The sequence below is a fragment of the Notamacropus eugenii genome, chromosome 3 (genome assembly GCF_028372415.1).
Source record: "Notamacropus eugenii isolate mMacEug1 chromosome 3, mMacEug1.pri_v2, whole genome shotgun sequence".
Taxonomy (NCBI): domain Eukaryota; kingdom Metazoa; phylum Chordata; class Mammalia; order Diprotodontia; family Macropodidae; genus Notamacropus; species Notamacropus eugenii.
This window is the reverse complement of record NC_092874.1, coordinates 462,335,627-462,351,686: the sequence shown is the minus strand read 5'-3', so window position 1 is coordinate 462,351,686 and position 16,060 is coordinate 462,335,627. Positions and strand designations below refer to the sequence as shown.

The 16,060-nt window shown below is 46.3% G+C and overlaps 2 protein-coding genes across 7 annotated transcripts in view; one reads left to right on the top strand and one right to left on the bottom strand.

Moving 5' to 3' along the window:
• CEP15 (centrosomal protein 15) overlaps window positions 1-7,838 on the top strand; it is a 57,571-nt gene extending 49,733 nt beyond the window's left edge. For all 6 annotated transcript variants that reach the window (XM_072650195.1, XM_072650199.1, XM_072650193.1 and 3 more), the window contains one exon: window positions 7,435-7,838. In XM_072650195.1, coding sequence (XP_072506296.1) covers window positions 7,435-7,644 — 210 coding nt within the window. In that variant the 3' untranslated portion in view covers window positions 7,645-7,838. The remainder of the gene's footprint in view (window positions 1-7,434) is intronic.
• A 4,474-nt stretch (window positions 7,839-12,312) lies between these two features.
• FEZF2 (FEZ family zinc finger 2) lies at window positions 12,313-15,757 on the bottom strand. The gene is made up of 4 exons (XM_072650505.1): window positions 14,873-15,757; window positions 14,406-14,540; window positions 13,970-14,102; window positions 12,313-12,572 (listed from the first exon to the last, which is right to left on the bottom strand). Exons 1-4 carry the CDS (start codon window positions 15,755-15,757, stop codon window positions 12,313-12,315), a joined length of 1,413 nt encoding a protein of 470 aa, XP_072506606.1.
• Window positions 15,758-16,060: the final 303 nt, after the last annotated feature.

The window sequence follows — 16,060 nt, the reverse complement described above, 5'->3', positions numbered from 1 at the left end:
TAACGCTTTAAAACATGGCAGCAACATCTCTTTCTATAAAATTTGTGACTTTGATCAATTATGATGCAACCCAAACTAGGGGGATGACATTCTCTTCAGTGTCCATGTCCATGGAGGGTAGGCTTTCCCAGGTGCCAGGCTTGTTTCTGTTTCCCACCTGGGAAACCCTCTCCTGAGAACTTTGCATATAATAGACAAGAAAATAAATTGATTCCCCTCAAAGATTATAAATTTATTTGATTAGATTCAGGTTGATTCATTCCAGGAACTGCCTTACAATCAAACCTCATTTCCAGGTTTAATAAAAGGAATGTTACACATGCCACTGCTGATTCGACCACATGGGGGCAGTGCAGCTTAGCTGCCATTGGTATTCGATGGATTAACCTTGTGACCTATGGAGATGCCTAGGGACTAGCTTAATTTCCCTCTCACTTGTTGAAGAAGCGACCCCCTTGTTTGGTCATGCTCCATCAGTTCTCTGAAATGAACTTTCCTAAGCATTTCGTTCGGATGGCAACTAATATATATTTAACCCCTTGGAGACCACATGGAGGGATGGCCTTCTCCTCAATAGGGGCCTGCCAAGATGCCTGACCTTTGGGAAGTTTTGCATGCTGACTTGTCTCCTTTTAAAGATGTTAGAACTTTTAAAGATAAAATCTGACCATACTTCTGGGCCACACTGGAAAAAGACAACAAAATTTTGGGCAATGTGGTATTTGGGAAACAATTCCAGATTTTGAGGCAAGGGACCAAGATTCAAAGTCCAGCTCTGCTACTCACTATCTGTGAGAATGTAGACAAGTTCCTTGGCCTCAATGGGAATCCAGTTCCTTGTGTATAAAATGAAGGGATTGTACCAGATGGTTTCTAAGGTCATTTCTAGTTAAAAATGTAGGATCCTGTGTCATCTGCATTACGTCCACAGGAGAAAAAATGTAATAGAAAATATAAACAATATAAAATAATACAAAAATACAGATAATAGGCACAGAATAAATTCACAGTAATTTATGAAAATTTAGTTTCAAAAAGCAAAATCAAATCTCTACCATTTAGACTCAGTGGAACTGCATTTCAGTTCTCTCTCTGCTACCTCCTTAGGAACATGGTCTAGTGAACTTAGAGACAGGGTGACCTATCTGCCTCTGATGCTTATTAGCTATAATGGCCTTGAACATTTCACTCAATCTCTCAGAACCTTAGTTTCTTCATGTACAGCCTGAGGAGTTGATGAGATGACCTCTCACTTCTCTTCTAGCTCTGAATATATGATCCTGGTCTGATAGCTCATGGTAGTGGGGAACTGATATTGGTTTGGGAAGCAAAAATTGCTGGTGGAATGTAAGCTATGGTAAATCTTACCAAATTGAGATGGCTGCAGTTATGTGACTGGCATGAATTTCCTACCTATTTTGCCAGGATAAGCCTAAGTTCAGAAGGGATCATCACCAAGTTGGGTGAAGATTGATTTTTTTATAAAGCCACAGAGGCTCTTGGAAATGGAAGCATGGTATAGTTGAAAAAGAAGGGAGGAAGGAAACAGGCATTTACGAAGTGCCTTCAGGGTATCAGGTGCTGTGGGAAGCACTTTACAAAGATTTTCTTATTTGATCCTCATGCTTCTTATTACCCTCATTTTATAGTTGAGGAAATCAAGACTGAGGTGAAGTGATTGTCTGAGACCAGACTTGAATTTGAATCTTTCTGACTCCAGAATCTAGCCACCTAGAATTGATCTTGGGGTGAGAAAACCTGTGTTCAAACCCTACCTTGGACATTTAATACCTTGTGTCATCTTGGACAAGTGACTCAGCCCCCTGCAAATTCTTCATTTCATCAAATGAACTCTGAGCTTCAGGCTCTTGATCCATGATCTTAGAATGTACTAGATGATAGAAAAATGATCATCTGTATCAATGGAGGCAACAATCAATCATACCAACAAAATGACAGATTCTTGAGGAAGTAAAAAAAAAATAAACCTTGAAATTAAAAGCATTTTGTTCAAGAATAACTCAAATACCCACTACTGAAGTCCTGTTCCAATATCTCCCAGAGGGACAGGAGTGATCCTAGGCTGTGAACAAAGCCCAGGGTATTTAACAACTACACTTGGAAAGAGTGCAGGCCAGTTGTCCAGCTGAGCTAAGTGGAGAAGTACTCCTCACCAGAAAGCAGGCCACTGGAGAATGAGTTACTTTGGCCATGAAACTGATGAAGTCATTTCCAAAGGCTCAGAGGAGACGCCATCTGCATCAGTGGAGGAAGGGGCCAAAGAGATTTTGCGTTTATAGATTCTTGAACTGGTGAAGCTTAAGTGTCTTTCAAGTATTTCACTTACTTGGCAGAAGGAGAGTTGGAGTTCAATTGATGAACTTTCTGAGTTTCTTAGAAGTTTCATTTGTTAATTTCCTAAATTAATTCCTCAATTTCCTAAAAGCCTCAGTTTTTAGGCAAAAGTCTCATATTTTCATAAAGTCATTTTTCTTTACCCATTTTTAAGTGGAATGGAGGCACTGATTTCTTTTGAGCAAAGACCTGATCCTTGAAAAATGCCAAAAAAACGGTGGAAGGAAAGATAGCATGTCCACCTGAGGTTGATTGGGGAGGGGGAGGGAAAATGAAAAGGGGGAGAAGGAATAGGAGAAGGAGAGGGAGAAGAGGATTAAGGGAAGGAAATAACTTTTTTGGTAAAATTCTATCAGAATGAGACTAATAGAATGAAGATCTTTTAAGAGAATAGAAAAAACACAGTTCCTTTATTTTTTAATAAGAAAGACTATTTGGCCTTTGTGTACACTCATTTGAAGATGCTCAAGGAGAGGAAGAGAGCTATAGTACTGTTTCCGTTTTGATTTGACATGTTTATTTTTTCCCTTTAATTATATCTAGATATGATTTGGAGTCCGACTCAAGAGACCTGGGTTTGATTCTACCTCAGACATTTGCTAGTCCTGTGACCATCCTTTCTTAAAGCCTCAGTTTCCTCATTTCTAAAGTAGACAAAACACCATATGCATTATAATATAGGCTTTTCATGAAGAAAATATCTTGCAAACCTTAAGGAGCTATTGAAATGTGGGTTGTTACTGGAGAAAAAGACTGGGAAATTCCCAGAAATAATGTGATGGCTGTTACCAAGTCCCTATTGGGAGTACTCTTCACCCCCTAAATGAAAATGGGAGTGGACAGGGAACTGACCTTGAAGTCAGAAAACCTGGGGTCCAAATGCTCCTTTTGCTGTCTAACTTCTCAGCACCCTACTCAACTAAGATGGTAAATGACAAAGGAATGGCTGGTGGAGGGAATTTCCCAACAGCGAATTACCTATAACAAAGAAATTACAGGTGCCCATCCTTTATATAGCTCCCCATCCCTTCACTGAAAGGAAAAGAAAAATCACCCTTAACATAATACACTGGAGTCCCTTAGGTGGTATTGACTCCATTTCAGAGATGGGAAAAATAGAAAACTGGAACATCAACTAGTTTGCTTTGAGCCCTTTAGTTAGTTTCTGGAAACAACTGTCCCCCTAATCAATGTTATTCATCTGATGATTAAGGTGGAAGAATGGGGAAGAAAGGAAACAGCCATTAGCAAACTTCTTTTAATTGGCATTAATTTTGCCAATATTGCCTTAATTTTAAGTGAGTTTATTTCATAGAGATACACCATTGATTTCTTTCAGAAATGTAGATGAAAAAAAGACTTTTAAACTAGTATTGGTCAAACTTATTTTAAACATATTTAGCATGGTAAATAGAATGCTAGGTCAGGAGTTAGGAAGATGTCAGTTCAAATGTAGCCTCAAATACTTATTAGTTGTGTGATCTTGGGCAAGTCACTTAAATGCTGTTTGCTTCAATTTTCTCCTCTGTAAAATAGGGATCATAATATCATTTAATTCCTAGGGTTGTTGTGAAGATCAAATGAGATAATGCTTATGAAAAATCTTGCACATAGTAGGTGCTATATAAATTGTTGTTATATTTCTTAAGGTTAGAATGATTAATTTTGAGATATATTTTAATGATGTATGAAGTAATTATTAGTATGATGGGTACTGACTTTTATATTTCTGTCTAAAGTCCACAAAATGCTTTACGTTTGTTCCTCACAAAAGACTTGAGAGATAAGTATAATCCTAATAATAGCTAACATATAACATATAACAATACAGATCACTCTAAGTTTTAGCAGCTAAAAATTATGCCTGGAATTTTAGAATACCTAGTATACTACTTTTGCAGTTTGCAAATTATTTTCTATAGATATAGAGATAATATGGATATGAGTTAATCCTTACAAAGATTTTGGGAAGTCAGTACTACAGGGATTATTACTTGCCATTTGTACTAGTGAGGCAACTGGGTTTCAAAGTTTTGACTTGCCCATGATGTCAGAGACAAGGTAGGAACCCAAAGCCTTCCTGAATCCAGGTCTGGCCCTTATGCTCTGACACCAAAGAACCTTTCATTAGTAAGGTGACCATTTGATAAGAACTCTCTGCTTCCCTACTTGCTTCCTTTCTTTCCTTTACTCTTCTTATCTAAAGTCCCCTGGAATCTCTCAATGCTCAGGGACTGAGGTCTAGGTTGCTGAGAGTAATGGGAGTGTGAATATGGTAACATATGGTGACTCTGGGGACCTATACAACCCTAAGGGAAGAGAAGAGGATTTGCCTGGTGAAAGCGGGTTGCTAATTACCAGGACAGTCCTTATAAAGAAATATTGCAAGTTGGATCCTGGATTACTTTTCTTTCAAAAAGAGGGTGTCACAGGAAGGGGCTTGAAAGAGCAGCCAGAAGCTTCATAATACTGCTGAACTTGGAATTCAGGACCTGAGTTCAAATCCTGCTCTTTCTATATAACCTTGGGCAACTCTTTTCACTTCTATAGGCCTCAATTTCTCTATGTGTACAAGGAGAAGGTTGGGCTCCATGGTCTGTGAAGTTTCTTCCAGCTCCTCTTCCTTCTTTCTTCCTCCTTCCCCATTCTTAACCTCTTCTCCATTCTCCTTCCCCTTCTCCTTCTCCTCTTTCCTTCCCCTCTTCTCTTTCTCCTCCCCCATTCCTACCTTCTCTTTCATTCTGCTCCTCCCCTCATTTCTTCCTCCCCTTCCTTCCTCCTCCTCAATCTCGGCCCCTACGATTGTGGCTCCGTGGCGGCACATAGTAGGCACTTTAATCTGTACTCTTTGATTGTCTGATCATCCCATAACGGGGAGGGAGGAGAGGAAGAGGCAGGAGGGTCCAGGGCCCTGGCCTGACAGAGGGGATGGCAGCGGTCCCCTCCATGCCTGCCCTCACCGCGTCCAGTCCACCCCAGCGAAGCCCGGCCCGGGGTTTTCTCTCTCCTCCCTTTTCTCATGCATTCTCCTTGCACCCAGCTCTGAGCAGCCCTGTTTCAGATTGGCCTTTTTCTGTTTGATATAAAGAATAGATGTTGGCCAATTCCATCTTTTCATCACTGTTCTCCAGGCCTAGATCCAAGCCGTTTGTCAGATGCTCATTAACTCCCCCTTTGGCTGCTTCCCCTGTGTCTCCTAAGCGCATTGTGCCAGGAACCGACGCTTTCTTTTTACTCGGCTCCCTTTCTCGGCTCCATCAGGGAGACAAATTACTTTCCAAAAGGGATCGCCAGGGACGGTTTAATGAGAATTTCTTTTCGGGCTCAAGCATGGAAAGCAATGTAGTTAACATTCGGTGGACTTAATTGGACTTTTCTTTTCTGTCTCCTTTAAGGGGGGAAAAAAGATCCGCAGCTATCCCGTTAATCTCTCATTTGTAATCAATTGTGTTGACTAAACAAAAGTCTAGGGCGTTCTTTCTTCCTGTCCCAGACAAACCTTTGTTGCCTCTAAATGCCTCATTCTCGAGCGATCTCGGCCGTGTAGATGGGCCCGATGGTTGACAGTTCATTATTGCGCTTTTGTCCAGCTAATCTTTCTCGCTGTGTTTTGCATGTGCATGCCTTAATGAGCTCCGTGGGCAATTAACATGTTTCTCGGAGCAAACTGGTTGCTCAGACGTTCGAGAGCCGAGTGCGGGGAAAAGGGCAACGCAGCTGCCTTGAGGTTGTTTACGCCCCGGCATTTTCTCAAGGCTCCTGGCCCGGGCCAGGCCGTCCAGTCCCCCGTCCCAGCCCCCACTCCCCACCCCCAGCCCACTCGACGTCCTCCCCGCCCCCAGTGCGCACACCTGGGCCTGCTGCTGTCCCGGGAGTGAGCCCAATTCCTCCTCCATCACCTCCGCTCCGTCCTCCTTAGTCTCCTTTCCCCCCCTCTCCCCTCCTCTATTCCTCCCCTCCTCTGTTTCTCTCTTCATCCTCCACTTCCCTCCTCTCCTTTTCCACCTCCTTCCTTTCCCCCTTTCTCCCCTTCCATCTTCCCTTCCTTCTTGCCGTCTCCTCCTTCGTGGACTGGCTCCCCGAGCCCATTATCATTTGGTGGGCTGGAAAGGGAGAAGGGCCTGCATGCACACATATGCAAGCAAGGCAAACTGAGCTTACACCACCACCGCAAGCCCGTCTCCCCGCCCCCCCCTCCCCCGCCCCCAGACCCCCCAACACTGCGTCTGGATGCTGGCAACTTCTCTGTGTCATTCTTTCCATGGAGGAACCTCTAACCCGCCTAAGGCAATGGGACTGATCAATCTGTTCTCTTCGAGGCGGCGGCTTTGGAAGAGAATTTTTTTTTTTTTTTTGAGTCTTGCTGGCAAGACTGCTGAAGTGTGAGCAGTCATGGACAGAAGAAACATCTTGTAGGGGAAAAGATAATTGGAGTCTTTTTGGTGTCGGTGACAGAATTCCCCTCCCCCGCAATCGCGTCCTTAATATTTTTTTAAAAGTGTGGTCTATACAATTTAATCAAGGTTAGAGGATTAATATGCGGCGGATGACTACCTTGTTTAAGGCATTTATTCGTGGCAAACGACAAGTCTTGCAAACAGTTTGAGACTAAGTGGGAAAAAAGCCGGAGCTTTTCACCCGACCATTCCGATACATGAAGAGTAAGTAAGGCCTCTTCCGACAGGTTGGGAGCTGGTTTCAGAGCCCAGCTTGGCTGAGAAAGGAGTCTAGAAAGTGAAGCATAGGGTCTCTACTCCAGCCCCTTATCCTTCAGGTAAAACCCTCCCAGGAGAAGACAATCCTTAGATACAAGAGGGTAGCTAGGAAACTAGCTGAGGGCTTTCCCTAGGGTTGGAGGGAGGGCGCTGTCTCGGATTTTCCAGCTGTTTTAGTCACGTGATAATCCAAAGGCATAGCGTGTGTTGGGGGTGAGGCAGGAGCGTACCTGCAGAAGACCTTCGAATGGAGTTTTCGAGCTCCAAAGTTCCCAGGTCTTCGCAGAGGGAAGCCCAAGGTAGCTGCCTACAAACTCTTACCTGGATCTAACGATTTTCATGGTTGTTGTCTTTGCTTTTGCAGGCAAGCAAAATCTCTTCTGTTCGGGGGTCATTGAGCAGAAATGGGCGGATGGTCTGGAAACTCATTTTAAAAGAGTGTGATTTCTCATCTGGAGCTTTCAAGGAAGAGTTTTGCAACAGGACTCCTCAAAGAATGCTCTCTCTTTTGGCTGATTACTTTGGAGAGGAGAGGAAAATGGAGGAGAGGAGACTACTGTTTTGGAGAAAATGATTGCATCTCTAATCTATCATTTATTGGGAGGAGAGGAAGAAAGAAAAACTGTTGTATTTCATAATTTCCACAAATTTTTGCTTTTTAATTAGTTTTTAAAATCCCCACTAGATTTCAATGAACAGATTTCCACTTTGATCAACAATGATGATTCCTGGCACATAGATCCACTTAATAAATGTTTGTTGACTGACTCGGTGATGGGTAAAAAAGTCTGGTTTTGTAGGATCATGGGACTGAAGCTCTAAGGAGAGACGTGACCTCAGCAATCATCTAGTTCAGCCCTCTCATTTTACATTTTTGGAAACTGAGGCAAACTTTAGTGTTATCTCCATTTTTATAGATGGGAAGCTGGGACTGAAAAAAGTTAGGTGGCTTCCCCAAAGTGAAACAACTAGAATCAGAAATGAAATTTCTAATTAAAAAGATGCTGTCTGTTTCTAGTTTCCTCCAGATAAGCCTCTGGTCCAAAGACTGATTAACAACAACGAAAAAAGGGGGAAAAATCACAAAAATTCAGATCACCTTTTGTTGGGGGAGCAGTATATCGTGAGAATTAATGCACGTGAATGAAGGAACAGAAATGTGCCTCCCCTAGAAAGGGAAGCATGTCCCTGCCACCAAGTTCAAGTGGTACCCACAGAACTCAGAGATCATTAAAATTTTCTCCTGTCCACCCTTCCAGAGAGATGCTTAGGAAATTAGCTGCTATTGCCCTATCTTCAGACGCAAAATTGTTGGGTTTTTTTTTTTTAACACAGTATTGGGATTTTCTGGGGAAGACAGAGTTCACAGAGATTCCAGAGTAGAATCGACATACTCCAGTGGGACCAAACCTTCCTTTGCAGAGAGTTCCAGTCACAGAGAAATCTAACATTTAAATTCTCCCTCCCTTCCTCCCTCCCTCCTTTCCCCACTCCTCCCATCTCCCCAGACTTGTTGGTGCTGTTTGGGGGGAGGTGATGGGGAAGAATCAGGACCATATCCTTTCAGGAAATGGAATTATAATGTACACGTTCCTATTTCTGAATCAGAGACACTAAAAATACCCAGCGACAGCCTGATGAAGCTGTTGTCGGCCTCTTTACAAATAAAGTTGACAAATTCCCTTTTTTTGCTTTCAATGGGCATGTGAGTTGGGGGAACCATGGGTGGGAGCCAGAGGGATACAGAGAGGCTGAGGAACCTGTCCTGTCTGGGCCTCGGCAAGGTCCTTTTCTGTGGAGGAGTCCTAAAATGAAGATCCCCTTGTATTGAAGAGCCTAAGGTCTTTTTTTGGTAAATCCACTGGCTTTCTACCTCCCCTGGAATCAGGCATCCCTACAGGGGCAAACTCAAGATCTCCCCAAACCCCCCAAACTTTGGATTTGTTTCCACATCAAAGATGGTGGTGGAGTGATGGTGGAGAGAACAAGACAGCTTTAGATCATAGATCATACAGTGGAATATTCCACTTACAAGAAAAAGTCTTATTGACCCTAGAGTCAAGCCACCATTTTTACTGGGACTCATCTTCTAGATCACAGAATACTAGATTTGCAAGGAGAGACTAAGTAGTCCAACCAACTCCTTTTGCATCTGAACAATTTGGGGCCTAGAACATAGGCAGATATCGATACTGGATCAAAGATTATTAGGTTTGCCAGAGACCTGAGAGATCAGAAGTCATAGATTTAGAGCTGGAACGGTCCTCAGAGACCAAGCTCATCCAGCCCAATCTCCTTTTACAGATGAACAAACTGGGATCCAGATCATAAGCAGGTTTAGGACATAGAGCAAAGACTCTTCAGACTTCCAGGGGGAATTTAGAGATCCCTTCATCTGCCTCTCTTCTTTCACGGATGAATAAATTGGAGTGAAAAAGCAGCAAGTGCGTTCTCAACTGAACCCACTGTCCTGCTCAGATATAAACCAGAAAATAACCATCTCTCCTTGGATTCAACTTTTCAGTTTGAGAGGCCACGTTGCCTCATCTCCTAGCCCTTCCCATCCCCCACCCCAGTCCCTAATTAAAGCCCGTTTCGGGAGGAGGGAGCGGGATTGAGGGTGACTGAGCTCTCAGTCTGCCCCCGCCCCAGCATTTCAGCAGCTTAATCTAGTGGGGTGCGCTGTCACCCCCTCTCCCTCCTTCATACACACTTAAAGCTCTCTAATCAGTCCCTAGACAAAGCCCGACGCGTTTATTTCCATTTTCATTGGCGAGCTTGCGCTGAGCAGCACGCACACAGACCGCAACCCGCGTCCCTTTTCTCTCCTAGAATAATATTGTTCCAAAAGACGTGGGTTGAATAGGCTCTTGGATATTAAAAATAAGGGAGGGCGGCAGCGGCCGCTGCATAGTCGCGAGTAGCGGGAGTGGGGGGAGTGCGGGGGACTGGGGCTGCGCAGGGGGGCCTGCCCAGTGCGCCCGTTGATGTAATCCAAGTACTTGATTATCCATATTCTGATCAAAAAGGGTTCAGGCAGCCGGCCCCCCTCCTGGGAATGATTAGATGATTAATGTAATGCGGTTTGAAGGGTCTCTGTTTTCTCTCTTAATTTGGGTCATTACTCAGAAAGCGAGCGTGAGATCATTTCATCAGCATTCGAGAAAAAAAAAGATAGCTATTCAGGAAATTGTTTAAATGCGTCTTAATTAAGGGACGAAAAGGTGACATGTTAGATTATGAAAACCGTCATTATCCCGCATTTCATGCGACTTTAATTCGGGGGTGGGGAGAGAGACCCCCATCTTCAGTACCCGATTAATAATAAGTCTTCGGAACATTAAATGTTACATAATAATAGCAGATAGCAACAATCCAGCATCGTTTGCATCTGAACTCCATCGACAAAGATGAGAGGAATGAGATGATAGTTATTGTTGGAAATAATAATACTATTTAATGCCAATTGGATAGGGTAAGATAGAGATGGGGTTGTTGAAGCGTACTGAGGTGGTGATGGGGGAGGCCCTGAGGTGAGCCGCATTATCTTTCTTCTGTCTCGGGAGCCCTAGCGAGAGAGCGTTTTTGCTCGGATAGCTGGTGGGAAGTTGGGAGATGAAGAGTGGACGCGGGAGGAAGGGGACCCCTTTGGTGTCTCCTTGGCCTCACGCATCCCGGGCTCGGAAGTCCCAATTTGTAAAAGGCCCGACTGCTCTCTCTGTGTCCCGAGTATTTTTCTCCCTTGAGGGTGGGCGCCAGGTCACTAGTCCCTGTAGCTACTGGCCTTTAAAAAGAAGAGAAAAAGAGAGGGAGATGAAAGTTCCCCCCGGAGTTTGGGAGGGAGGTTCTTTATGGGTCCTGGAGGCAGAGGCATATGGTGTTGGAGAGTAGGAGGCCCATCTTGGAGACAGCCCTCGGCCTTTCTGGGGTTGCGGGAGTAGCAGCTCGAGTTCTGTGAACGAACGCCCAGGTAAGTAAATTCACATAGGACGAGGAGTAGACCGGAAATGCGCACGGACCAATACTGTTGAAAGAGCGGCAGTACTGCCAGGGCGCACCTACGTGCACCGCACCGTCATCGCCGCTCCCCGCCCTCCCTTCTCCCCCTCTCTTCCCACTTTCCCCACCAACTTCTCCAGCTAGAGAAACAGAAGAAACTTCTCCCCGCAGAGCAGCCCAGCAAACAGGTGCTTCCAGGCCTGGCTACACTGTGTGTTTTTCCCATAACACAAAAACATTTCGCCCCTGGTCCTGCGTAGGAAATTCAACACCCTGGCGTAACGGTTATCCTTTCCTTTGGAAAGCGCATCTCACTGTAGGTCACACGTTAGTTAAACGCAACACAACAAAATAAAACAAAGTATTTCGATATTTTTGTAAATTGAATAGAACCCCCTAGTCCATTAGTGTGCCAGCTCAGTTACCCAAGAGCACCCCACAATCGCGTGGAAGTTTCTCTTTCCACTCCGGTTCCAGCGTATCTCCTTCAGTCAAGCTCCCGGCTGGCTTGTAAAACACAAAAGATAACTTTTAGAAATATGATCAGAACATCAGCTGCAGGAAGAGAGGAAAGAAGGAAGAAAGGGAGGAAAGAAGAGAGAAAAGAGAAAGATGGATGGAAGGAAGAAAAGGGGAAGGGAATGAAAGGAAGAATGGATAGAAGGAAGGAAACAAGATAGAAGAGGAAAGACATTTCCATCCACCGCCCTCTCTCAGTGCTGGGGAGAGGGCAAAGAAGACTCTTGGGAATGGAATCGGTTTATTATAATTATATATAGATATATTCCTTAATCAATCGTACACGGAAATTTACAGAAATGTAGAAAGTGGATGGGCTCATAATATAACTCCCTTATATTCAGCCAGTGTTGAAAAATTAGGTTCAGATAGTCTACCCTCCCCCCATCCTCTGTCACCCCCTCAATCAAATGTCTCCGGGGGAGCTCTGAGGTCCAGAACTTCACTTTAAATTAAAGTTTTCCCCTCTCTGTACACGTGTGTGTCTGGGGGTGTGTTTGCACAATTCTGCTCCCTAGTCATAGGGAGACGTTTTAGCTTTCCAAAATAGATGTTGGTCTCGATAAATAGATCTAACCTCTTTGCTGTATGTATATATATTTATATATTTTATATATATATCTCTATTTAATTCTTAGAAATCAGTGTCTCTCTCCAGTCTCCAAGGGGCAGGCGGTGTGGAGGGAGAGGAACCAGGTCCAGATCCTACTCGGAGCCAAAGCTTTCAACTCTGCACTGTCCGGGGCAAGTCCTTTGTGGAAGGGGCTCCCGGGGCCACACTGTCGTGGAGTTTCCTCACGTGCTTCTTTAGATCAAAGTTTCTGCAAAATCCTTTCCCACAAGTGGCACACGTGAAAGGCTTCTTGTCGTTGTGGGTGTGCATATGAAAAGTCAAGTTATAAATCTGGTGGAAGGCCTTGTTGCAGATGGTACACTTGTACTGTTTCTCCCCACTGTGGGTCAGTTTGTGATTTTTGTAGTTTCCTACCAAAACAGAAAAAAATAAAAGAATGGGTTTGAATGGTGGCAGTGATGGCAAAGACAGAGGTGAAAGAGACTCCAGGGTCCCAGGCCTGGCCCTGGTGGGGGATGGGGGTGGGGATTCATGCTTCAATTGTTGCCCCCAAAGAGGCAATGCTTCATTAGGCTGGGTCCCACAAGAGAGAGTCAAGAAGTTGTCAAACTTGCTCTCCATCAATCCAAAGATGGAGACTCTAGAGGTACAGCAGCGTAGCCTGGATGCAGTGACTCCAAGATTGAGGGAGGGTCAGAGTTCTGACCCATACCACCAACAGGAGCTTGCCTGCCTGCCTGCCCCTGTTATTGGGGTGTGTGTGTGCGTGCGTGTGTGCGTGCGTGTGTGTGTGCGTGTGTGTATCTTTTTCTCTTCCAGGCTTTCCAACAGGGGAGTTAGGGAGTTTTTCTTTGCTCTGGAAAGTTGAAGAAATTCAAAGACCTTTCAGGTTTGGGCTGTATTCTCAAGGTTCCCTTTCCCCACCCCTATCCAAAATATTAAATGTATACATTTGAGATTACACACACACATTCAACATGCACACACAAACTCAATACATATGTAACCCACTACCCTTGCGCATACATGCAATATGCACACAAAAACTCAATACATATGTGTACATATTTATACACAGAAATGAAATGCGTATATATATGTGTAACCCCAAATATATACACATACATGTGTATGTATGTGTGTATATGATATGTCTGTGTGTATTTGTCTAGGAAAGCTGAAGACTCAAGCAGACCGCCATTTGAGTGTGACTTTGCAGGAAGGTAAACAAATTTAGTTTTGCCGGTTTGATATGAAAGAAACCTTAGAAGCAAGGGCCTTGCTTCCTTCTCCTCTGGCTTTGGAGCTGAGACTATGGGCCTTTCTGTCCCCTCTCCAGTGTTCCTCTCTCCTGTCTCAACTTCTTCACTCTATTTCTGGGACCTAATTTTTCCCACCCCCCACTTACTGGTGTCCTAGGAGAATCACAGGAAAGGAAGATCTTTCTAAACTTTTTCCAAGAAGTCTATCATTTGGTAGGCTTTTGCTTTTCCTCCATTTTCCCTTTCTGGATTCTAGGAAATGAATCTTTGTTTTGAGAAAGAGGGAGATAGCCTGCCCTCACCTTCTCCCTAGCCCAGGCCCAAAGACAAGAGTCCCATAGACCAGTCCTCCTGGGCCCCCGTAGTATTATCAGGACAAATGTTTCGGCAGAAATATGTTCGGAAAATGTCAGGAAATATGTCAGGGAAAAGAATTCAAACTAAAGTGGGACTGGGTTTTCTCCCCCTCCTCCCACACACACTCTCTTCTTCTCTTTCTCCCTCACTTGTCCCCTCCCTTCAGAGACCTCTGGAGGTCTCAGTACCTTTTTGGTGGAACCCTTTCCCGCAGAATTCGCAGACGAAAGGCTTGTAGCCCGCATGAATTCGGATGTGCGTGTTAAGCGTGGAGCTTCGGTTGAAGGCTTTGCCGCACTGGTTGCATTTGTGAGGTTTTTCCTGGGGTGGAGGAAGGGGGCGGGAGACAGAGAGAGTTTGAGGCGAGGGACCCCCAAAGTGGAGGAGATGACCCGGTTAGGGAAAGCCTAAACTCTGGCCTCTTCTGGCCCCTAGCTATGAGAAAGAAAGAGAGAGAGAGAGAGAGGCTGGAGCCATTCAGAGTGGCTCGAGCAGGTCCCTGGGGTCCCTCTGTCCTGCCCATCCCTCTCTCTTCTGGGGGTGGCACAGCCCTCATCCAGCCCCGGGGGAGCAGCTGTGAGGAGGAGACCGGCAGCCTGGGCTGCCTGGGCGAGGTCCACGTACCTGGGTGTGGATGATTTTGTGTCTGCACAAGGTACTGGCTTGCCGAAAGCCCTTTCCGCAGACTTTGCAGACAAACGGCCTGGCTCCCGTGTGGACCGGCATGTGACGAGTGAGGTTATAGTGAGCGTTAAACACCTAGTGGAGGGGCGGGACACGAGAGGGCTTTGTAGGGCAAGCCCAGAGGGAGAGGCTAGCTCACATACCCCACCTCCGAGGGCCTTCGCTATTTTCAACCCCACTCCCCGGCCTCTGTTCCTGGCCTTGGGATTAGGCAGCCCAACGGTTTCCATTCCCCGGGGCTACCCCCATCCACTCTCCCAACTCCTGGACCCCCTCTTGGCATCCTCCACACGCAGCTAAAAGCAGACACTGCCGGGTACCTAGAGAGAGGTCCGGGCGATGGAGGGGTAGGGAGCCTCCCTCTCACCACTTGCGGTTCCCTCCGGGGACACTCCTATCCGACTCACCTTGCCGCACACTTCGCAGGTGAAGTTCTTGGGCTTGCCATCAGCGGAGCTCGCCGCCAGTTTGCCGTGACTCTTGGCCCCGTTACGCTCCGCCGTCAGTGCGGTGTTCTCCTTCATTACCTGGTCCAGCTGCCCCGGCAGGCGCTCTTTGTGGGGGTAAGGGGTATGGGGGAACTTGTCCGCGGCCAACGTGGCCAGTTTGGCGTTCTCCAACAAGAAGAGTTTCTGGTGGGTGGCCAGGGACGCCGGGGACTGGGAGTTGAGTATGCTGGAGGGGAAGAGATGCCCACTGAGTAGCTCCGAAGGGGGATACGCCGAGGACTCCAGGTAGTTGAAGTAATAGAGGGAGCCATTGGCTGGCAAGCCCACGGCCTGGTTGATGACCTGAGGCTTGATAACCCTGCCGGTGGGCAGCACGGACGGGGCCAGGCTCAGCTCCGCTTTGCAGCACATGCCGCAGTTAGCTTTGCATAAGCCGCTGGCACCGCAGAGCTGAGGTCCCCCGCTGCCCCCACCGCCACCACCACCTCCGCCACCACCTCCGCCGCCGCCGCTACCTCCTCCTCCGCTGCTTCCGCCGCCTCCCCGGAGGCTACTCTTCCAAAGCTCCGTATAGTTGAGCAGAGTCTTGGACTGCATTTCGTAGCCCAAGGGCTGGATGGGGATCATACAAGGCAAGGACGAGCAGAGGCTGAGCATCTTCTTGGCGCCCCCGTCCACCTCCAGGCCCCCTGGTCCCCGGGGTTCGAAGGGGGGCTTGGGCTCCGAAGTCTTGGCCATGATCCTCTCGATGGAGAAGGCCAAGGTTTTGGACGAGGCGGTGGAGGCTCCGCTGCGAGAACAGGACGACGGGACCATGGTCTCCAGGGAAGTCGAGCTCGCCATCTCGAGGAAAAAGTTGCCGCGGGTTCCAGCGGTAGGAAGGGAGCAGGGGTGCTGGGGCGCAGAGGGTGGGGGTGGGGGGAGAAACCGGCCTCCCTCCCAGGCGACGTTGCTCCGGTCTAACTCTGAATTCCAGAAAAGGCAAGGAGACACATCAATTTAATAAACGCCTTGTAGGAGCCGGGCCACCCATTTGCATTCAAATAAACCGAGCCCTAAACAATGAGCACCCAAAGGTACCAGATCACTTCTCATTAACCAGGTCGCACAAAAGTAACCGACCAATCTAAACCTCATCGGTTTAAA

What these genes read in the sequence shown, in the direction of transcription:
- FEZF2 (XM_072650505.1), bottom strand. Translation starts at nt 15,757, where the DNA reads ATGGCGAGCTCGACTTCCCTGGAGACCATGGTCCCGTCGTCCTGTTCT. An exon ending in CCTGCGAAGTGTGCGGCAAG is followed by an intron (nt 14,541 to 14,872) that starts GTGAGTCGGATA and finishes CCCCTCCACTAG; the next exon opens with GTGTTTAACGCTCACTATAA. An exon ending in ACAAAATCATCCACACCCAG is followed by an intron (nt 14,103 to 14,405) that starts GTACGTGGACCT and finishes CCTCCACCCCAG; the next exon opens with GAAAAACCTCACAAATGCAA.